This window comes from Hyperolius riggenbachi, chromosome 8 (genome assembly GCF_040937935.1).
Source record: "Hyperolius riggenbachi isolate aHypRig1 chromosome 8, aHypRig1.pri, whole genome shotgun sequence".
NCBI lineage: Eukaryota > Metazoa > Chordata > Amphibia > Anura > Hyperoliidae > Hyperolius > Hyperolius riggenbachi.
This window is the reverse complement of record NC_090653.1, coordinates 204,071,407-204,096,094: the sequence shown is the minus strand read 5'-3', so window position 1 is coordinate 204,096,094 and position 24,688 is coordinate 204,071,407. Positions and strand designations below refer to the sequence as shown.

Sequence of the window (24,688 nt, the reverse complement as noted above, 5' to 3'; positions counted from 1 at the left end):
ATTATTTGCATTTTATCGGGAAAAATAAGAAAAAAAATGAAAAAAATTTTTTTCTCAGTTTTCTAGTTTTAAAATAATACATGCTACCGTTATCAAAACCCACACATTTTATTTGCTCATTTGTCCTGGTTATTGCAACATTTAAAATATTTCCCTAGTACAATGTATGGCGCCAATAATTTATTTGGAAATAAAGGTGCATTTTTTTTGTTTAGCATCCATCACTAATTACAATCCCATAACTGTGAAAGTAACAGTAATATACCTTCTTCACAAACATATTAAAAAGTTCAGTCCTTAAATTAACTACTTATGTATTTTGTTTTATTGTATATTTTTTATTTTTTACAAAAAACGTTTTATGGTAACTATTGGGGAGTGTGGGAGGTAAGGGGTTAATTTCAAATGTAAAAAAAGTATTTTCATTAAAAAAAAAAAAAAAAGTTTGCAGATGTCATTTTACTATTAGGCCACAAGATGTCCTCACACATAACTTTCCTATGCGTAGTATTACTACACAAACAGGAAGTAATGCGTGGACATGTACGTATTGGTTTGTGTGAATCACTGTGCCATCTCATTGATGGCCGCGGACGCGGTCATTCACACGGGGACTTAGATCAATGAATAGGAACTGTGTTCCCATTCACTGATCTTCCATCTAGCGATTAGCGGTGGTAACAAGCACGGGGGCGAGCGGTAGTAGCTACTTCCCTGCGAAAAGATATGGTGAAATGCAAGCACGTAGTTGTAACGATTGGTGTCAGCTAAACAGATTTTCTGATTATTGGTGATCTGCAGTATCACCAATAATACAGACGCTATACCTAATTTTGTGGTGATCTGCAGAATCACCAATAATACTAGTATAGCCAGACACAGGACTACCAATGTGAGATAGTGTTTGGTGCAACAGTGTGATGATCCGCTCAGCTGGCTGCACTGGCAGACAACTGTTTGACCATTCCTTTAGTCTGTGGGCTGCAGGTCTCTGGAAGAGAGACCTGTTTTTCCATTGCAAGTTTCTGGTCTGTTCTGCTGCTGAGGAATTTGCATACATTCGTTATGCAAATCGCCTACCTGCCTCCTTTGATGACTGGCACTATAAGAGCTCTCTGCTCCCAGAATGCTTGGCTGGTCATTCCTTCAGGGTTTGTAGTAAACACTCCTAGAGTGTCAGCCATGCTACTTCTTGTTAAAGTTATCTTAGAGTAATTCTTTGGATTGCACTAGGCAGTTTCCCTAGTGCAGTTAGGATTGCATATCTGTTTGTTTGTCTGTTGCGATTGTCCTGTCCCAGCGGTTGTCGACAGGAAATCGTTCTGTTTGTCTGGGGTGCTAACCGGCACTGCGGTAGTTACTGGTAGCCCTTTCTGATCTGTCTTGTCTGGATCGCAGTAGCCTCTAGCGGTAGTGGCTGTGGATCCTTCTGATCCAGTTTCTGGAGTGTAAGCTGGAGCTGCGGTCGCGTCTAGCTACCTCGTCTAATCTGTCTTGCCTGGATCGCAATAGCCTCTAGCGTTAGTGGCTATGGATCCTTCTGATCTAGTTTCTGGAGTGTAAGCTGGAGCTGCGGTCGCTTCTAGCTACCTCGTCTAATCTGTCTTGCCTGGATCGCAATAGCCTCTAGCGTTAGTGGCTGTGGATCCTTCTGACCTAGTTTCTGGAGTGTAAGCTGGAGCTGCGGTTGCTTCCGGCTACCTCATCTGATATGTCTAGTTTAGATCGCACTAGCCGCTAGCGTTAGCGGCTGTGGATCTTTCTGATCTGTGTTCCTGCTTGGATCACACTTGCTCTGGCGGAAGAGCGGTGGATCCTTTCTGCCTAGTTCCTGTTTCTCGTTTGTCTGTCTTGTCTGATACGGGCGCTTGCTGTAGGCTCGGTGAGGTAACCGTTAAGCAAGTGTTCACGTTCTTTGTTTTGTGTTTGTCTGTCGGTGGTTAGTTAGACGTGCTTGTCTCTGTTGTGCTTAACACGCGGAGACCACGTTATAAACGCGTTCGCTGTTGCGAATGAGTGCGGTGTTCGCGTTTAGTTAGCGTTTGTTATTTTCTTTATCATTTTCATTGTATTATTTGCTGTGCCTTTGCTCCTCTTGTGTTCTGTTCTAGTCTGTCTTGTGTCACTTCTGGCGATCGCCTTTCTCGCGATCTCGTTCCTACTTTTGTTTCTGCTGATGTGTGTTCACCGTCGCAGGGTCGCGACTAGATTGGTGAACACACATTCATCCTGTCCCTGTGCTCTTTCTCTTTATGGGCTGTTCAGCCCCGCATTGTCTTGATCTGTACAATCCCCATTGGCATCTGTGGCCGTACAGCAATTGTACTCGTCTGCACTCCACAGCGCCATCTGCCGATGGGAATTGCCCTCTGCTGGTGCATTGCACCTAGCCTGGGTTCACCCAATTATACGCTTGTGGAAGGTTTTTGCTGTGTCAGTGCGCATCTCGTGCGCTGACCACGAAAACGATTCCGCAAACGTTACAAACAGTAATGAGGAATAGGAAGTCTTCCAAAGAGCGGGTGATTCAGACAATGCTGCAGCCAATGACCACCTGAGGAACAGGCGAGTCAGGCTGTACTGTAGTCGGTGGCCACCTGTGGAGCAGGTACCACCAACTGAGCTACAGAGAATGATCACCTGAGGAGCAGGTGATTAAGACTATACTGCAGCCAGTGGACACCTGAGGAGCAGGTGTTACAGACTGTGCTGCAAAGGATATTCACCTGAGGAGCAGGTGAATAAGACTACACTGCAGCCAAGGGACACCTGAGGAGCAGGTGTTACAGGCAGTGCTGCAGTTAGGCTTCACCTGAGGAGCAGGTGAAATGCCCCAGATCCCTCGCCAGTGGCTAGGCCCACTGGTGAGGTAGGAATGGTCAGACAAGCAGAGTAGGCAATGTACGGACAGATAAGGTACCAAGACAGAAGACTGATTCAGTGTTAGATACAGGCAGGGTCGGCAACATGAATCAGATGGGCAGAGGTACAGAGTCAGTAAGCAGGAGAATAGTCAACGGAAGCAGAATGTCATAACAGATAATACAGTGAACTAGTACTTTAAGCTATCAACAGAATCTGGCTAAGTGTAAATTCCCAGCTCCAGCTGGTTCTACCACACTTTGGGATCTGACTAGGTCTGAGCGCTCACACGTTAGCATTTGCAACAGCAGACACGGAGCAACTGACAGACTACCACTATATATACACAGCAGCTCCGCAGCTCCGCCCCAGTCATTCATCCAATCGAGATAGCGTTTGGAGTCAGCTGACCTGGCAGATCAGCTGACTCCCCTTCTATTCGCATAAATGGCCTGTCTCCTGGCGCGCGCGCGTAGCCCTCAATCTATGTACAATAGAAGGACCAGGCAGAGCACCAGCATGTAACTGCGCGGCCGAAGCCGCCGGCTGATACGCGGAGATAGCTGCCATGCCGCTGGTCTTCGCGGCGGCATCTCCGCTATCCATTACAGTAGTTACTCGTCCTGGGGGAGTAGAAGTGGTTAAACCCTTTATTGAACTAAAAATACTACAAATACAATATTTAAACCACTAAGGGCTAATTCACACTGCAAGAGCTTTTTAAGCGCTAGAGATTTTAAAAGCTCTTGCTAATGCAATGCTATGGGGGATTTTTACAAACTCACATCACTTCAGTGTGAACACTCACATAGGATAACATTTTCAAGAGCTTTTAAAATCACAAAGCGATTATAAAAGCTCTTGTAGTGTGAACGAGCCCTAAAAGCTTGTTTTAAGGATATTGGGACAAAACATTAAGAAGGCCCAGACTTTCAGAGCTAAGTATGCACCTTTGGCTGTTTTCTCACTCCATCTTGTGGCCTCAATGTGCTACTGCAGTTTTGTTAGATGAGCCACTGATAGGCCCTGTGCACGCGTACGTTAAAAAGGGGCGCTGGGAAAAAAGGGCGCGGGGTTTTAAACGATAAGCATGGATAACGTTTAAAAATGTATTGTACTGTTTTTCGTTTAAAATTAATGTTTTATAAAGTTATAAATCTTTAAATAATGTACAATAAATCGGCAATTGTAAAAACGTTAATCTTCCGTTTAAATATTGAAACATATAATAACGTTTAAAAAAAAAATTACTAAGTAACCCTCCCTGTACCTACCCCTAACCCCTAGACCCCCCTGTTGGTGCCTAAACCTAAGACCCCCCTGTTGGTGCCTAAACCTAAGACCCCCCTGTTGGTGCCTAAACCTAAGACCCCCCTGTTGGTGCCTAAACCTAAGACCCCCCTGTTGGTGCCTAAACCTAAGACCCCCCTGTTGGTGCCTAAACCTAAGACCCCCCTGTTGGTGCCTAAACCTAAGACCCCCCCTGTTGGTGCCTAAGTAACCCTCCCTGTACCTACCCCTAACCCCTAGACCCCCCTGTTGGAGCCTAAACCTAAGACCCCCCTATTGGTGCCTAAACCTAAGACCCCCCTGTTGGTGCCTAAACCTAAGACCCCCCTGGTGGTGCCTAAACCTAAGACCCCCCTGTTGATACCTAAACCTAAGACACCCCTGATGGTCCCTAAACCTTAGACCCTCCTTAGTGATCACTGTATTGTGTGTAAAATAATGTTTTAAAAACAGTAAGGGATAAAATATATTACAATTTACATTACGTACTGATCGCTTTGTTTCGTGAATAATAATGTTTTACAAACAGTAAGGGATAACATTTAAAATAATGCTTTATTGAAATAAGAAACGTAAATCATCACAAGCAGTTATAAAAACATAAAATCTTCGGGCGCCGTTGGAAAACGTTATTATTCTCGGGTGCCCTTTTTTCCTGTTCGGCGCCCAGTAAACGATAATTATTATGGGAGTCAATGGCAGCGCCCGATTTGTCCACTAGCCTCCTGCGCCCTTTTTTACGGTTACCCCTGTGCACACCAAAAACCTCAGATCTGCAAGACGCTAGAGGTTTTTGAAGCAGATTTCAGAGCGATTCTAGACATGTTTCTAAACATGCCTAGAGTTTTTCGAGGTGGTTTTCCACTTTCCTATACATTAACATTGAGGCAGAAACGCCTCAGAAATCTAAAAAATGCTGCAGCCCCTGAGTTTGAATTTGTGGAAAAAAAACAAACCACTCTGGTGTGCACCATCCCATTCACTTTCATTAGCCAAGCGGTTTTCCCCCTGCAAGCGTTTTATAAAAACGCTCCAGAACCGCTTCGGTGTGAACCAGCCCATAATCAGGGAAAGTCATCATCCCAATCTACACGGTCTGCTGGAAGGAAGATTGTGTCCTGCTACTATCTCTGCAGAACCAGTGCTCGTGATATTTCATTAGATTCAATTAGTTATTGTCACACCTGCTTTTTAAATGGGCTTAGGGCCATGTATGACAATTTTTTTTTTGGACCAATCACAATGTCTCTAGCAACCAATAGGAATGAGGTGAGCTCTGGGCCCACACCTCTCTTCATTACACAAACACCATTTTGGATTAATTCCTCGCTGCTACTCAGTACAGCATGAAGAGGTTGTGTTGGAGAGGGCAGTGCTGTATATTTGGAATTTGCAATTGATTTGTGCTAATTTGAGACTAAATGTACGGTACCTGTAATTGTTAGCTTTGTGATTCAGTTAAGGTGGCCATACATCAGGCGACTTGGTGGCCAATTTACCATCCGATTCGATGATTATAATCCAATCGGCTAAAAATCAGTATGCCCGAAGATGTGACCAATTTCAGGTCAAAATTGGTTGCCTGTATCTATCGGACAAACTGCAAAATCTCAGGCCAATGTGCTTGAACAAGTTCACAGCTGTAACAGGGTGCGATATCGGGCTGAGCGACAACAAACACGATGGAACCCTGGTGCTACCCCCCTAGTGTGAAATGTGCCCCCCTCCATGCACATGCATGCATACTTTACCTGTCAGTGTACGCCACTGTAATGTGACACACCCGCTCATGTGCAATACAACGACAACCCTGTCGGGGCGCGTGTGTGTGAGAAAGAGGATGGAGGCGTGGCAGACACTGACAGGTAAAGTATTCATCCACAGATTGGGGGGGGGGGGAATGTGCACAGGGGTGGGGATATATACACATTTTACACTAGGGGGACATCAGCAGGGACAACAAGGCCTTTGGTTTATGGCAGCCACAGACCTCTCTCCGATCAAAGAGAGATCTGTCTCTTGGTTGATCGGCCACTGAAGTTGCTAGATGTAGAGTTTTAGCTTACTAATTGTTTGCTTCGTGATTCAGTTACAGGGTTATCTTACTGCACTGGTGAAGTGATAGTGTGTAGTCAGTGGTAGTTTAGAGATAGGGATTTCATACAGCAGTAGTAGTAGTTATTAGATGTCCCTAATGCTGGGGATACACGGGCCGAAGCGCCCTTATCAATCGATCATATCCAACAGATCCGATGACCCGCCGGATAGATTTCCCGCTCGATCCCCGTGGGCGGACAATAGCGGGGAATCGAGCGGAAGATAAAGAGCGCCCGTGGGTACACACGGGAATCGATCCGGCCGCCCGCGGGGATGAGCGGGGACGCGGCGGGAGTCGATCCGGTGGCTAATCGAGCCGCCGGATCGACCCGTGCATCCCCAGCATAACAGAGTAGTTAGGGAGAGCTTGATATTTAACTGATCCAAATGCAGGGTCTCCTTTTCCACTACCAAGCAGCACTGTACAGTAATGCTGACATCCTCCTTTGGGTCCTGATCACATCTCAAATCATGATAGTGGAAGCGGAGACCCCTTCCTGTGTCTGAATCAAGTAAAAGTCAAATGCTCCCTGCGCCACTCTGCATTAGGCTGGTGGAGGCAGCCAGAGTATAGCCAGTTGCAGAAACCCTGCCCTGAGTTATCGTACACAAGATAACGCAGGCAGTGCTGCTAAAAGGTTAAATAGTATCATCAGGTGACCATGTGTGCATCCCAGGTAGTAGTATTATGTTTCAGTAAGGGAGAGGAAGGTGAGGGTCTTGGAGAGAAAGAGGCCATGGATGATGGAAATGAGGCTGGGGGGAGGATGCTTGTAGGTGTGTGTATGTGTGTGTGTGTGTGTGTGGGGGGGGGGGGGTTGGAGTGGGTGGTGCAGTGGGGACAGGGGCTAGGTTGGCGTTTTGGTTGTTGGGTGGGGGGGAGTTGGTACAGAGGTGTGCGCCTATGCGGGGGCCGAGGGACCTGGGGCTAAGAAGTGTAGTGGGAAGTGGGCAGGGGATGGAGCCAGAACACAAGGTAGAGGTGGGGGTGAGCGGGTAAGGAGGAGCGGATATGAGGAGGGGACGCATATTGACGTGTAGGGTGTACATGCCGTTACCCTGGGAGTAGTGATGAGCGTAATTACCTAATTACGATTACGCAAAAGTTTGATTACAACTGTAAATTTTGAGAATTTCATGAGGTTACGCAAATTACGCAATATTTTGTGTTGATTTCATAATTACGATAGTTTTTGTAATTACAATCGTTTACATAACACAAACAAATCAGAATTTTGTGTTTAACACAGTTCTGGAAATTGTGTTCCAGTCCAGAGCCTCCTGATACATTTAAAGTGACAGCACGTGCAGGGACCTTTGCATTGTCAGATACTGCAAGGCCCCAAAACCAAGTGTCTTAGCATGCATGACCGCTAAGTGAACCTCAAAAAGAGCACCCTTTTTAGAAGTGGCTGCAGGTAGAGCCTCCTGATACATTTAAAGTGACTGCACGTGCAGGAACCTTTGCATTATCAGACATTGCAAGGTCCAAAACCAAGTGTCTCAACATGACCGCTAAGTGCACCATGGCAAAGAGCATCTGTCTTAGAAATGGCTGCAGATAGAGCCTCCTGATACATTTAAAGTGACAGCATGTGCAGGGGCCTTTGCATTATCAATAATTGCAATCAGTAATTGCAATCAATGAGTGACTTTCCTGAGTTTATTCATTACTATTAGAAACAAAATTACGTCCATTTTCGTAATTAAAATATCTTTGTTGCTATAGAAAACACAAAAATTTGGAAATTTTGCGTTAAACACAAATTTGTGCTGAAAAGCAAAATTATGAAACCAACATTTTACTTCCGGAATTTTGAATTACGTTTTATATGGCAATTATGAAATTATGAATTCATGACGTAGCGGCAAAATTCGCATCCCTAATTAAGGAAATGCGAAATTACGAACATTTTGGCACAAACACTACCTGGGAGCGGTAGTGTGGCTAGTGGGGAAGACAGCAGTAGTGCAGCAGCTGGGGGATATGTGGTGGTGGGATTGACCAAAGCAACAGAGAGCAGCAGCCGGGTGGTCATCAGTGGGGTGGCCAGCAGACAGGGGTCACTTCTTCAGGCTGCGATGGTGTTCAGCAATATAGGTGAATTACAACTTAGAGAAAATTACCTTGGTGTAATGCTGGATTCTGCTGAATTCTGGTAAATTTTTTGTAAGATCCTTAAAAGTGATCCTTTAAATGAGAGCCGACAATCATCAGAGATGACTATAGATAGTTTCTAGGGAGTGTCTGCAACACCTTAACCAGATAACTGTGTGTGCTAGGGCTCAAAAAGAGCAATTATATGGTAGAGGAAAAAAGCCCTTAAAAAATAGCACCTCCCACAGCAAAATTTGAAAAGTATAACAAAAATCTTTATTCAACATTGGGTATATTAATAATCACAGTACTGATGATTCAATAAAGAATAAAACCATTTAAAAACCAAACAAATATTCCAACATGATCCCTGCTGCATATGAAACAATCACTCTGAATGCAATATATTGTATAATGACACAATGCTGCTGTCAGATATAAAACCCCACTGTGGGCTCAATATTGAGCCCAACAGGGGGAGAACCCGGGTTCAGTATACAACCTAATGTGATGCAGGACCAATAAACACCTGTGCAATGAGAAAAAAAAAACAAAAAACAAAAAAAACACACGAATAAATATCGCATATATAAGATTATGAAATAAAGTGCACAATTGCTATCCAAGTATACAGTATTACTAGTGATAAGATGCCTAGTAAAAAAATTAAGGCAAAGGAGCAGCCCATAGGAAAAAGAGCATAAAGTGGAGTAGTGCAAAAAATAGGAGATATTTAGCCCAGAAATGGTAAAGTCAATCTCAGCAGCACAGCAGGGAACAAGGAATCCCCTCAGAGGACAAGATCCTACTAGTTCCGCGAGAGTCACCTCGCTTTATCAAGGAGAGATGACTATAGAGCAACCCTATGGATGTTACAGCCGGAACCCGAAGTCTGGACAAAATGTGAAGCAGCTGTCTTACTGCGACCAATGTGAGGAATGAATTGATTCTGGCGGCTCCGTGCTCCTCTCCTCAGCTCTGGCTCCTCCCCCTGCCCCCTCCTATTTACCTCTGGCAGCTGGACACACACACACACATACAGAGTTGTTTGTCGCTGCAGGGATTCGTGCCATGTGTTCCTATAGGTGGGCACTGCAAAGCAGGTGTTGGTGGAACAAATGTCTGCAGCGTTCCCGCTGTGCTTCCCTGCAGTGACGAACAACTCTGTGTGTGTATGTGTGTGTGTGTGTGTGTGTGTGTGTGTGTGTGTGTGTGTGTGTGTGTGTGTGTGTGTGTGTGTGTGTGTGTGTGTGTGTGGACCTGGCTGCCAGAGGTAAATAGGAGGGGGCAGGGGGAGGAGCCAGAGCCAAGCAGAGGAGCACAGAATCAATTAATTCCTCACATTGGCCGTAGTAAGACGTCCACTTCACAGATTTCGGGTTCTGGCCATAACATATACACAAAGACCAAGTGTCTGGATAAATTGGCCTACACTAGAATCAGCTGTGAGACTATCAGTAAGTTGATATGTCTCTAGTCTCTGCAAGTCTATGCCAATAATCAGGGCAGTGAGGGTGATAACGTGTGAAGCAAACTAACAGATGGATAACAGTAGCAGTAATGGGGATATAAAGGGAAAAGTATGGGAACAAAAGCCTGTGGTTAATTAATCAAAAAGTGATTCGAATGTAAAAATTATACTTAATATTTAGCAGATAAGATGCTCTTTCTTGATTCTTTAATCTAAAATATGTAGTTTTGCCTTCATTCATTTTTGATGCGCTAAGTTGACTGTGAGGGTAATTTTATATTATATTATATATTATAATTTTATATGACTACTACTTTGATTAGATAATAAAATAATAAAGATATAAATACATGTTGTGAATTACTGAAATTGTGTTTTAAGTTCCCCTCAATGCCCAAGTCATTATTATTATTTATACTGTGCTGACATCTTCCGCAGCACTGTACAAAGTATACAGACTTGTCACTTAAAGTGGAATGAAACCCAGCATTTCTTCTTTGCTCTAATAGATTATTTACAGCATATTACTGTATATGCAAGCAGCATTTTTTTTTACTAGAACAGCATTCAAAAGGTTACACACACAGGACTTGAAAGTTCAGTGCAGAGAAATCTGGACGCAGCCGAAGTTGTAGATAATGTTATCTTGTGTTTAATTGTATCAAGTGAGGAATGCAAATAAACACTTCTCCTATACTGCCGGGTTCCCTGAACAAAGTCAGACAATTTAGAAAGCATTTCTGCTTGTTAGAACATGAATAAAGCAGTTATAAATAAAATGCAACGTCAGCTTTGAAAACAAAAAAAGTGCACTTTGGTAACGTATAATTTCTAAATGAATACTAATACTTTTGCACAAAAGCAAATATGATAATAACCGCATGGCATATAAAAAGTAGGAAAACAGTGCACTGATTGGCCAGGCAGCGCACAGGGTCTCGGGGGGGCACCCTCTAATGCGGCTGGTAGCGGCAAATCGGCACGGGGCAGCAGCGATCGTAGGTAACACGCAGCGAGCAAAATGCTAGCTGCGTGTATAAAAAAAAATTATGCAAATCGGCCCAGCGGGGCCTGAGAAATCCTCCGCAGCGGCTTAACCCGTGTCCAGCACGGGTTACCACTAAGGAGGTTAAATAGCTTGCTTGGGTAATTTTATCGACCAAAGAGTTCTTTACACCCTATTCAATTTTCATGCTGCCGGTAAGGGATCCTTTGCCAGTACCACTAGACCTGTCGGCCCCCACCACAGCACCGTTCCTTCCAGCAACCCAGCACTGCACCACTGCCACCTCAATAGTGCTCGCTGGAACTCAGTTACTCTGTAATACTATGGACCCCTGCAAAGTATTTTGAAGCTCCTGCCAGGGCTCTTCAAAGGTCTACGGTCTGGACAAATAAGAATTCTCTAGGTTTTTCATTAGTCTATTAAACTGACAGGGACAATTCTATTTGGTCCAAACCATGAACCAATGGGGATCCCCAGTGGAAAATTAAAAAAATGTTCACAGTATTACAAAGCAACGTAATGCCAGCAAATAGTGGTGAGGAGCGGAGGGTGTTCAGCAATGCTGAATGGTGAGTAGGGATGGGGCAGGGGGTTCCCGGTTGAGCTGCTGGGAGGAGCAGCGGACGGTGCTGAGACAGAGATCGATGGAGTGGTGGGTAGAAACAATCAGCAGCAGTAGTCCGACAAGGAGGTTGTCCAGGAGGAGATCCATTAATCAACATTAAAGGAGAAGACAGAAGAAAAAAGCAAGAACTAAAAGAAGAAAGAAGGGAGAGATGGAAATCAGAAGAATACAGAAAGTTTTTTTCCCAACTTTTAATAAAGTGTATTTTTAAAGTGTATTTTTTTCACTAAACACAGTGGGTATTGAGTCAAAAATACCGATACCTATTTACCTGGAAAGGGGCAGACATCCGGAGGCCTCCTTATTAAAGGGGGGCTCCCAAATTCAAACATAAGTCCCCCAGTACATATCCACCCCCACATCTTGCTTGGCACCTGAGTTGGGAAGAGCCTCTTAAACATAATATGGGCTCTGTAGGAGAGTGGGAGGCTTTATCGCCCCTCTCTAACTGAGACCCCCATATCATGTACCATGTGGGTTGGTATGGTTAGCATAGCAGAGCACTACGCAGAGCAGGTGCAGGGACGAGCAACAAAATTGATACGTGGGATGGAAGGTCTCACTTACCAAGAAAAGGTTAGATAAACTGGGTTTATTTAGTCTAGAGAAAAGACGCCTTAGAGGGGATCTAATTAACATGTATAAATACATCAGAGGGCAATATAATAGCTTGGCGGATGAGCTTTTTGTCCTTAGGCCTTCTCAAAGGACTAGAGGACATGATCTACGCATGGAGGAAAAACGTTTTAGCCATTTATTTAGGAAAGGGTTCTTTACAGTAAGAGTGATTAAGATGTGGAATGCATTGCCATCATTATGGCAAACTCTATACCTGCATTTCAAGGGGGCTTAGATGCTTTCCTTGCGTTGAAAGACATCCATGGCTACAATTACTAGGTAATGCATAATGATGTTGATCCAGGGATTTTATCTGATTGCCATCTGGAGTCGGGAAGGAATTTTTCCCTTTTGGGGCTAATTGGACCATGCCTTGTGAGGGTTTTTTCGCCTTCCTCTGGATCAACCGGGATATGTGAGGGAGCAGGCTGGAGTTGTACTTTATACTGGTTGAACTCGATGGACGTATGTCTTTTTTTCAACCAAAATAACTATGTAACTATGTAACTATGTAACTTGGCTTTACCAGCCTGCATGGGTGTGAAGGGGTGAAAGAAAACTTAAAGAGGGGGGCATGCCTAGGCTTTAATAAAACCATTTTCACCCATGTCATGCAGCATGATATAGGATTGGACGGCTGAGTCTCAGCCTATTCAGTACCTTTGTGCCAATGTTGCCCCAGGAGGCTGTGACTTCTGCAGGCATATACAGGATGTAGAGTCTAAAGAAGGTATTACAATGTACTAATGGCTTACTCCATTACATGCAGTGAAACTTTTTTTTCTTACAACAAAATGAGGAACCAAACTAAAAACAAAGTAACTCCCCCCCCCCCCCCCCCCCCCCCCACACACACACACACACACATAAACCAATGACCACATTGCAACCACAGCACTATTATGGGTAGAAAATAAATACAACTATACTACCTAGCGTTTAAAATATGGGGCAAATTGCCCAAATTCTTGCGTGCCTAATTAAATGTACCTTTAAAGTGTTGCTAGCTTACATTTGTTAGAATTATTCAGATCGGAGTGAGCTGTGGGGTACCTCAGAGTTCACTCTAACCTGAATAATGACAAATAGCTTCTGTTTTAAGAAGGGAAACTTCTGTTCTGCATAGCATTTTAGTTCGCCGACTCTTTGATCTCTTTCAGCACCTTACATACTCCTAGGAGTTATGGTTCACCATGAGCTTGCTGGACAACCTGTCAAAATATTTATTTGATACAATCTTTAAAGCATATCAGTTGACTGAACATTCAGTAAACAAAGATGCGTTTTCAGACACATGTAGTGCTACTGTGTAACGAGAAGCTGGGCAGAGTTTCACTACGTCATGAGGCTAAAGCTGAAGGAAGTGAAAGTGGAAACTGCTGTCTGACTAGTTGGGTAATATGAAACCAGTCAGGCTTTTAGCTATTGCTGATGTAAGAAAGGACCTACCCGAGAAGAGTAAAGATCTGAGACCATTGTTGAGGGCTCATGTTCCCTGTGAACTGCTTGTGTGCATGAGAATTACCAACCACCTCTTGTATGTTCAGCTGAGCACCTGAAGGATTGCCACTTCACTCCTCTAACTTGTTATAGAAACACTGAGCAAAAACCACTATCTCAAAATGTAATATTGACACCTCAGGCAAAAAATAGACTATCTAATTAAAGAAAAGACTGCCCACTAGTGGTGAAAGGTTGTAATAAATATATTGAATAATATTGAGTTTATTTTTTGAAAGATTTGTTTGGAATGATTAATTTATTAAATTTATTACAACCTTTCACCACTAGTGGGCAGTCTTTTCTTTAATTAGATAGTCACTCCTCTAACTTGACACAAGCTGGTTACGTAAAGTGAAATACCAATTTCATGAAATCAAGCGCTATAAACATGTATTATGCTCTATTTTAGTGTAATTTCACCACAGCAAAATTGGACTTCAATGAAAACATAAAAATCTTTACTCTGAATAAAATGTGGCCTATCTTAACCACTTTACCACTTTTCCCCAGAGGCTATTTAACCCTTCCCGCCAAGAGCCATTTTCATCTTTCAGCGTCCCTCCCTTTGGCCATAAGTTTATCAGTGCTTCTCACATCAAAATGATCTGATCTACCCCTGCTGGAGTAGGGAGAAGGCATTGTGGGCTCTGGGGGAGGGAGAGGGCACTGTTGACTCGGGGGGAGGGAGGGAACTGTGGGTGCTGCAGGAAGTAGAGATCAGTGTTGATGCTGGGGGAAGAATAGGTATAGGGTACTGTGAGTGCTGGGGGAGGTAGAGGTAAGTGTGGGTGCTAGGGGAGGGGAGGTCACTGTGGGTACTGGGGAAGGGAGAAGTCACTGTGTGTGCTGTGTGTTGCGTTGGTACAGGTCACTGTGCGTGCTGGCGATGGAAGAGGTCACTGTTGGTGCTGCTGGGGGGAGGTCCCTGTGGGTGCTTCTGGGGAGAGGAGAAGTGCTGCTAGGGTAGGAAGATGTCACTGTGGTGGCTGGGGGAGGTGGAGGTAAATGTGGGTGCTGGATGAAGGGGAGGTCACAGTGCGTGCTGGAGAAGGGGGAGAGCACTGTGAGAACTGGTGGAGGGAGAGGTCATTGTGGGTGTTGGCGGAAAGGGAGGGAGAGATCAGGTAGCGGGGGAGGTAGAGGTCAGTGTGGGTGCTGGGGGGGCATACATTTAAAAAAGCTAATTTAGGTGCAACTATTTAATTGTGGTAAATTTACCGATAATGTTGAACTATAACCTAACCTATCCCTACTCTCACACAGAACCCTTCCCTGGTGGTGCCTAACCCTAAGACCCACCTAGTGGTGCCTAACCTTAACACCCCTGATTCCAATAATACGATAAATTTCAATGTAATTGCAGCCACCCGCTAAATAATGCAACAACTTTCCATATTACGATAAATACCAATTGTGCCCACATATATTGATACATTACAATTGCGCCCATTTTTGGCTGCAACTTTTCCAACTGCTCCTGCTGGGGGAAGGGGAGGTCAATGTGGATGCTGGGGGGAGAGGGAAGTCACTGTGTGTGCTGGATGTTGGTAGGGGTCACTGTGAGTGCTGGCTAACTATCTAGGGAGCACACATGGCTACCTAATACAATCCGGGGGCTCCACATGGATGCCTTCTACTACTATTGGAGTCGGGGGGGGGGGGGGAGAACACATCACTGTGCCTAACACTACTATTTGGGGGGCCTCACATGGCTACCTAATACATCTATCTGGAGGTGGACACCCATGGCTACCTAATACCACTCTCTTGGGTACAGACAAAGCACCCTATACTGATATCTATGAGCACAATGGCTCCCTAATATTTATACCTGGAGTGTACACATAGTTACCTAATAATGATATCTAGAGGCACTATGGCTGCCTCATATTACTATCTAAGGAAACAGATAGCTATCTGGGGTGCAAGGCTACTTGATTTTAAAATCTGGAGGACATTAGGCTACTTAGTTTTTGTACCTGAGGGGCCCATGTCTATTGGGTTCTTTATCTGGGGGAACATGACTAATTTTCTGTTGTATCTGGAGTGTACTGGGCTGTTTGATAATTTTATTTGGGGGGTACTTGGCAGCCATCTTGATGTTAGATAAAAGCAAAAAAAACAAACAAACAAAAACAAAACCCTGTTTATTCTACAAAGGCTAGACAGATTCCTAATATGGTGAATACACTTTACTACTGACCTTGTGTTTGTGTTTGATGTTCTTTTCTCGTCTGTTCTTTAGAAGATTGCTGATGCGACAATGAAAATAATATATTAATCAATCAGTTCAGAATTTAAAGGAATAGAAAATTATTCAGAATCTGTGTAGTAAATCAATATAGCTCTACTTTTATAAGTCATGCTGTCATATACTGTACATGTTATATATCATATATATTATCATATAATTTTACAGTCCATTGAAAAGTCTTTTTTTCAGTGATCCAAACGTTTTAAAAAAAATGGAAAGTCTTACAGCACAGAGGTTAAGACATTAAGTAACTATAAAAACAAAAACAGGTACATACTTACCCATGTCAGAAGGAAAGCCTCCAGTTGCACACCACCACCGTTGTGTAGGACCCCTCCAAACATGACCGGATATGTACTCATGGCCGTGCTCTCCTCTGTCTATGTGTACCTCAATTGACATATGAAGTAAGCTGAGGCTGCTCATGAACCATACTCGTGCCTGGACAGTACGGCCATGCTATACAAGGAAGTGTGTGCTCAAAGTGGACACGGGAAGCCTCTGGACCATACAAGGAACATGGGTAAATATGTGGGTTTTTTTATGTTTTGTTTTTTATGTTACAGGTTTGCTTTAATATCTGGAGAATTAAGCATGCACTTTAGTTTTCTTTTGCACATTTTATTGTTTGTATGTGGGACTGCATAGTAAGTTTCCCAACTGTCTGGAGTTTGGTGTTATCCAGGGTGCTGAAACTCTGTTGTTTCTGATTGCAGAGGTTCAACTCCTAAAACTATTTCTTTAATCAACCTCCCTGGCAGTGCATTCCTGTCTGGAATTTTGAGTCAAAAGCAGTACATTTTTTTTCAAGATTTTTAGGCCTCCAATTCTTAAGTCATAACTCACCAAAATATATCAGAATAAAAGCCTGGTAGACATTCTGCATATAAATAAAACACTGGAACACAAAATTGTTGAAATAATTACATTTATGAATAAACTTAAAACATTGTGAATCTGTGCAAATAAGGTAGGCAGAGATTAGTCAAAATCCAGGCAGAGGTCGGTGCAGGCGGCAGACAGAGAGTAGTCAAAATCCAGGCAGAGACCGGTGCAGGCGGCAGGCTGAGAGTAGTCAAAACTCAAGCAGATGTCGGTACATGCGGCAGGCAATGGGTAGTCAAAATCCATGCAGATATATCGATACAGGCGGCAGGCAGAGAGTAGTCAAAACCTAGGCAGAGGTCGTTGCAGACAGCAGGCAGAGAGTAGTCAAAATCCAGGCAGACGGTGCAGGCGGCAGGCAGAGGGTAGTCAAAATCCAGGCAATAATTTGGTAACAGTAAGGGAGAAGCATATATAGAGTGGCTTGCAAAAGTATTCGGCCCCCTTGAAGTTTTCCACATTTTGTCACATACTGTCACAAACATTAATCAATTTTATTGGAATTCCACGTGAAAGACCAATACAAAGTGGTGTACACGTGAGAAATGGAACAAAAATCATACATTATTCCAAACATTTTTTACAATTCAATAACTGCAAAGTGGGGTGTGCGTAATTATTCAGCCCCCTGAGTCAATACTTTGTAGAACCACCTTTTGCTGCAATTACAGCTGCCAGTCTTTTAGGGTATGTCTCTACCAGCTTTGCACATCTAGAGACTGAAATCCTTGCCCATTCTTCTTTGCAAAACAGCTCCAGCTCAGTCAGATTAGATGGACAGCATTTGTGAACAGCAGTTTTCAGATGTTGCCACAGATTCTCGATTGGATTTAGATCTGGACTTTGACTGGGCCATTCTAACACATGGCTATGTTTTGTTTTAAACCATTCCATTTTTACCCTGGCTTTATCTTTATGGTTGTTGTCCTGCTGGAAGGTGACCCTCCGCCCCAGTCTCAAGTCTTTTGCAGATTCCAAGAGGTTTTTTTCCAAGATTGCCCTGGATTTGGCCCCATCCATCTTCCTATCAACTTTGACCAGCTTCCCTGTCCCTGCTGAAGAGAAGCAACCCAAGAGCATGATGCTGCCACCACCATATTTGATAGTCGGAATGGTGTGTTCTGAGTGATGTGCAATGTTAGTTTTCTGCCACACATAGCGTTTTGCATTTTGGCCAAAAAGTTCCATTTTGGTTTCATCCGATCAGAGCACCTTCTTTCACATGTTTGCTGTGTCCCCCACATGGCTTGTGGCAAACTGCAAACGGGACTTCTTATGCTTTTCTGTTAACAATGGCTTTCTTCTTGTCACTCTTCCATAAGAGCCAACTTTGTGCAGTGCATGACTAATAGTTGTCCTATGGACAGATTCCCCCACCTGAGCTGTAGATCTCTGCTCTGAGTCACCATGGGCCTCTTGACTGCATTTCTGATTAGCGCTCTCCTTGTTCGGCCTGTGAGTTTAGGTGGACGGCCTTGTCTTAGTAGGTTTACAGTTGTGCCATACTCCTTCCATTTCTGAATGATCACTTGAACAGTGCTCTGTGGGATGTTCAAGGCTTTGGAAATCTTTTTGTAGCCTAAGCCTGCTTTACATTTCTCAATAATTTTATTCCTGTGTTCTTTGGACTTCATGGTGTTGTTGCTCCCAATATTCTTTTAGACAACCCCTGAGGCCATCACAGAGCAGCTGTATTTGTACTGACATTAGATTACACACAGGCGCACTCTATTTAGTCATTAGCACTCATCAGGCAATGTCTATGGGCAACTGACTGCACTCAGACCAAAGGGGGCTGAAAAATTACGCACACCCCACTTTGCAGTTATTGATTTGTAAAAAAATGTTTGGAACCATGTATGATTTTCGTTCCACTTCTCACGTGTACACCACTTTGTATTGGTCTTTCACGTGAAATTTCAATAAAATTGATTCATGTTTGTGGCAGTAATGTGACAAAATGTGGAAAACTTCAAGGGGGCCGAATACTTTTGCAAGCCACTGTATATATGTATATATGTATATATGCTTCTCCCTTAAAGCGTAACCAAGAGCTCCTGTCACTGCTTTCCTGTTGTGTGCTGTAGCCCCTCTGTATTTATATATTTCTTATGGAGACTGGGGATCTCCAGGCTGCGTGCATGCTTTGCATATTATTGCATATAATTTGGTTTGTGCTGCTCATCCCTTGGTATTTATTTATAATTTTCCCCTGTGAGCGTGCATAACCACGCCCACCTCTAGCACAGTTAAGCATATCAATGAGCGGAGCTCATAGTTCAGTCAGTAGCTAGTATAAGGTGAGGTGTTTTTAATTTCCTCTCTCCCATCTAGTTGACCATTGGGCTTTTGGCATGTTCCCAGTAGAACGCTGATAAAAGAACTAGCATTTTTGCCTGGTTAGAGTAGGACTCACCAGATTGGGGACACTGACGCAGTTGGTGAGCTTAAACGCGTTAAAGCGTAACCAAGAGGCCCTGTCACTGCTTTCCTGTTGTGTGCTGTAGCCCCTCTGTATTTATATATATATATAATGTATATACGGTATATATATATATATATATATATATATATATATATATATACATGTTTTTCCTTTTCTCTGTAAAAAATTGTGGGGCACCGTAAAAATTTGTTCCGCCCCCTGCCCCTGAGGACTCACCCCACTCCTCTGCTGTCATTGGCCGCCGGCTCCTGGACGGAAGAAGAGAGGACATGGGGATCCCTGCGGCAATAGAGGATGCTGATAGCTGAGGGTAGATGGGAGAAGCCTGGTGGGTCCCCGCAATCAGAGCGGGGAGATGGGGATCCCAGGGGCCAAAGATGATGCAGGTAGAGGGGGGAGAAGGCTGGCCACCAGAGAGGAATAGAAACAACTTGGGAAAGAAGCCTGGGTCCTCCTGCACAGCGCTGATTGTGCGTGGGAACCAGGCAGCCAATAGGAGGGGCGTATTTGGCCAGCCCGACCTGAGCTCGGGCTTACCGCTTCCAGCTCCTAAAACTGAGCCCGAGCTCAGGTCGGGATTACCGCCAGGGAGGTTAAAATATTTATTAAAAGACAGTGCAACCCTTTTCACAGATACAAGCTGAAGCAAGCAACCTACAGTACTTAATAGGGAGAGAGTAACTAAGAGTTCACCTCACCTGCACTGATTCAACAGGTTTCTTTGTCTTTCAGCAAACATTGAAGTTGGTAGGGCATTGCACACATCACTGTATACATCTAGAAGCATGACATACATAGCTTCATGCCACAGCTGGATGCAAGGAGGAGAAAGGGGTCCCTAACAGATTGGCTTTTAAACTATATGCAATCCTTTTACTCCTACACTAGTGGAATATTATTGCGGAAGCTTATATACTAAAGAGGTTACTTAACCATAAAGCGCTTAATTTGTCTCTTTACAGTTCTCCTTTAAAGTACCCCAACTCTACACAATTATTTTCAATTACTCCACTTGGGATGTGGGGAAAGTCTATATTAGACAAAAATATGCTATATAGAAAAATTGAGGGTAACTAATACCTGGATTTACTATCTCATGGGTCAAATAATAGTTCATAATTTGCTATTATTATTAATAATAATAATAATAATAATAAGATTATTATATTATTTTTCTAACACAATGTACCACTACTGCATCATATACTCTAGTGTGATTTATAAAAGTTACAGAAAAGTACAACTATCCAATATTATAATCTCATTTCATTTAAAAATGTGGTTGCTATGAGCCATTCCACATATTACCATTTTCTTTGCTTTAGCTGCAGTTAACATGTGTAGTAATTTTGGTGTCAATAGCATGTATGGGAGCTTTGCTATTAACTGCTAAAGTTGGCAAGAAATTACGCGAAATTTCATGAAATTTTATGTGAAATTATGAATTACTACACTAAATCAATTGAATTTGCAAATCATAATTACGTATAAGCATAATTATGAAAATTTACACGAAATTTAGCGAAATCGTGATTTGTTGATTACGATCATCACTACCCTAGCATAACATTTACAAGAGCACTAAATTTGCTAATATCCTTGCACCCAGCCATCTACGCAACACCACCACCTATACAGACCCAGACCCAGATTTTTCACATCACCTTCATAGAAACAATCCAGAAATGTACTGGATACAGTTAGATAACACTCATTCCAAGCGGTTTAAATGAACAGCTGGAGAAAATGTATTAATCACTTAGTTTATAATATAGTTTTTATCTAGTCCTCGTCTTTATCAAGTTTCTTTTTATTATTTTTATCTTTGACTTCTATCATGTTACTATTATGGTCATGGTATTATTATTTTTATCCCTGATCATATATTTATTTAAGTATTTATATAGCGCCAACATATTACGCAGCCTTGCATAGAGTATATAGTCTTGTCACTAACTGACCCTCAAAGGGCTCACAATCAAGTCCATACCATAGTCATATGTCTATGTATGTATGTATCGTGTAGTGCATGTTTCATAGACTAAGGACAATTTTAGGGGGAAGCCAATTAACTTATCTGTATGTTTTTGGTATGTGGAAGGAAACCTGAGTGCTGGGGGGAAACCCACGTTGACATGCAGAGAATATACAAACTCCTTGCAGATGTTGACCTGGCTGAGATTCAAATAGATTACTTATCCACTAGGTGGCGACTTTCCAGCTGTTTCCCAATCCATTGTCCCAAGAATCCTTCAGTTTTTTTCCACTATATAGTGCACATACACAATACCATCAGCATTTTGTGGATTGCGGTACGAGGACCGCAACTCACCGCATAAGTATACTTATTCTCTTAGGGCCAGTTTCCACTAGCGCGAATAAGCATACATTTTCTGCATGCAGATTCGCATAACCAATACAAGTAAATGGGCCTGTTTCCACTTGTCAGGAAAACTGAGTGTTTTGCTGTGCAGGAAAAATCTGCACAGCAGTGCCATCAGAATTCGCACACCGCGCACACCACTTGCGATTCACATGTAATGTATTTAATAGGAATTCACATTGCGTTTTCTCTATGCGAATTCTCCATGCGAATTCGCATACGTTTTCGTGTAAAAACACAGGCACTGACATGGTTAAAATCGCATACTTACAAAAATACATGAAAACGCATGCAAATTTGCATGAAAATTCGCATAGAAATGCATACCAATTCGCATCCGCATGCAAATTCGTTTATGCGTTTTCCGCAAAGAAATCACACCGTACTAGTGCAAATGAGCACTTACTGTTTCCCTTATGTAAAATGGCTGCTGCCACCTCTAGCGTGCAGCCGCGCTTGACGTCATGAGGTGCGCCCCCCGCACTATAATGACAGATTGATTCTCCACCCCTCCTATTGGTTAATTAACGACCTAAGATGTATATAAAGTGCCCTCTGAAACTATGACAGTTACAGAGGTGCTTGGCTCCTAGATCTGCATTGGTAAATGTTTGTTTGTTCTACATACATTGCTATTTTGTTTATTTCGTCACTTTGACATACATTGTTATTTTGTTTATTTGGTCACTTTGATGTAATCATCTTTATCTTGCTCTCACATCCACTCTATCTTGTTCCTTTTAACTTGTTACCATTACTCCTGCATTTAAATACTTATTGCCCACCTCCCTGGTACATTGGAATAGTCCTCATCCACCACCATACTCTGGCGCATCATGGTGTAATATAATCTTTAATAGTACAGTTATAAAATAATTGCACTTTGTCATACAGCATTAATATGATCATATAACATACCAATTATATATGTATTTTATTTTTATCAACTAATTGTTTAAAACTCAAATCTAATGCTGGGAACATACAATACAACATTTCCTGTCCGATGACAGGTGATCAAACGGGAAGTTGTACTGTGTGTACATGTCCAAACTGCTCCCAATCAATAAAGGGATCCATTTTTTAATAACTTTGCAAAATTGATTCCTTTATCGATCTGAAACAGATTGGACATGTCAACAATAACTGCCCGATTCCCGTCGATTGGGTGGGAAATTGCATTGTGTGTTGCCAGCATAACATCTAGTAATTGAGTATAATGTATGCCCATCCTCGAAGTAGGAAAAACAAATCTGCATTACACCAAGTATAACGATAGTCGAATGATAGTGTTTTACTTAATTAGGTTTTTATTGCATCCACCGAAGAACTAATATTTTCAGTTTCTATGGCATCTGGGTGATGTCACAGTTTCAGTGGTTAGGGTCATAATACAGTCATCTTCTGCAATGTTGTGTTTGCAGTCTTGTGGTTTCCTTTGTTTTTACCTTTTTTTTAACTACTTACAAGGTGTAAAGTAAGTTAATGGAACAATTTATATACATGTCTGTACATGTAATTAGATTTGCGAGTGCTGCGTCTTGACATGAAATGCAATCTAAGGTCGGGAATTATGTAATCGATTATTATCAATAGTAAAGCTAAGTCATCACAAAGTACAAAGTTTCCTCACTAAAACAAGTCACATAAGGGAGAAAAGTAAATATGCATATCTGTGTAAACTGCAAATGTATGTTTCTGTATACCACATGAATGCAGTTCATGTTTTATTGTAACATTCATTTCAAGTTAACTAAAAGACTTGTGATTTGTTCAGCAATGGAATTACCGGGCAGGAAGTCCTTTACACATAGAAGAAACTCTCTTTCCACATACAGCGTGGAGGATTTTCCACACAATCTCTACTGTTGGTTTAGCAAACAAAGAACGACCAAAGAAAAAGCTGCAAAGTCACACTGTGGAGTTGTTTCAAAAGACTTATTTAAAGAACTATCTAAGCTTACTTACTTATCTCTCAGTCCTAAAGCGGTATAAAACTCTGACATAATATTCAATAAAAACATGTTTTCCTACTTTTTATATCCCATACAGTTATCATATTTGCTTTTGTGCATAAGTATTATTATTCATTTAAAAATTACAGGTTCCCGAAGTACATTTTTTTGCTCTGAGAACTGACATTGCATTTTATTCATAACTGGTGTATTCATACTGTAATGCATCCAGAAATGCTTTCTGAGTGTCTGTCTGTGTTCTGGAGTGTCTGCACAGTCAAAGAAGTGTTTACATTCCTCACTTGATGCAATTAAGTAAACACAAGATAATGTTATCTTCAGTTCGGTTGCATCCAGCTTTCCCTGCAGGGAGCTTGTAAGTCCTGTGTTTAACTAGTTGAATGCCGCTCTAGTAAAAAAAAAAAAAAATTGGCGGTAGTACATAATATGCTGTAAATAATCTTTTAAAGCAAAGAACAAATGCTGGGTTTCATACCACTTTAAATCAGGATGTATCTCTCCTTAGCTGTTTATCTTAAAATGTATCTTTCCTTTTGCTAGATTTGGGGGCTATCTTGCCTTAAAGGAAAGGTTCAGGGAGGGTGGGTAAAAAATAAAAATCAATTTCCACTTACCTGGGGCTTCCTCCAGCCCGTGGCAGGCAGGAGGTGCCCTCGCCGCCGCTCCGCAGGCTCCCGGTGGTCTCCGGTGGCCGACCCGACCTGGCCAGGCCGGCTGCCAGGTCGGGCTCTTCTGCGCTCCAAGGCCCGGAACTTCTGCGTCCCACGCCGGCGCGCTGACGTCATCGGACGTCCTCCGGGCTCTACTGCGCATGCGCAGTAGTTCTGCGCCTGCGCAGTAGAGCCCGGAGGACGTCCGATGACGTCAGAGCGCCGGCGTGGGACGCAGAAGTTCCGGGCCTTGGAGCGCAGAAGAGCCCGACCTGGCAGCCGGCCTGGCCAGGTCGGGTCGGCCACCGGAGACCACCGGGAGCCTGCGGAGCGGCGGCGAGGGCACCTCCTGCCTGCCACGGGCTGGAGGAAGCCCCAGGTAAGTGGAAATTGATTTTTATTTTTTACCCACCCTCCCTGAACCTTCCCTTTAAATATCAATACTTATGCCCCAATCTCCTCCACACACTTTACCCTATGTGACACGTCCTTGGGCAGTTGAGGGATGGCCAGTGCATTGTCCC

General features: G+C 43.0%; 1 protein-coding gene across 1 annotated transcript in view; it reads right to left on the bottom strand.

Annotated features, from left to right (window-relative positions):
- The window catches only part of TNFSF8 (TNF superfamily member 8), a 136,097-nt gene that overhangs the window by 78,247 nt on the left and 33,162 nt on the right, over positions 1-24,688 (bottom strand). Inside the window, exon 2 of the mRNA XM_068247947.1 lies at positions 15,774-15,822. Coding sequence (XP_068104048.1) covers positions 15,774-15,822 — 49 coding nt within the window. The remainder of the gene's footprint in view (positions 1-15,773; positions 15,823-24,688) is intronic.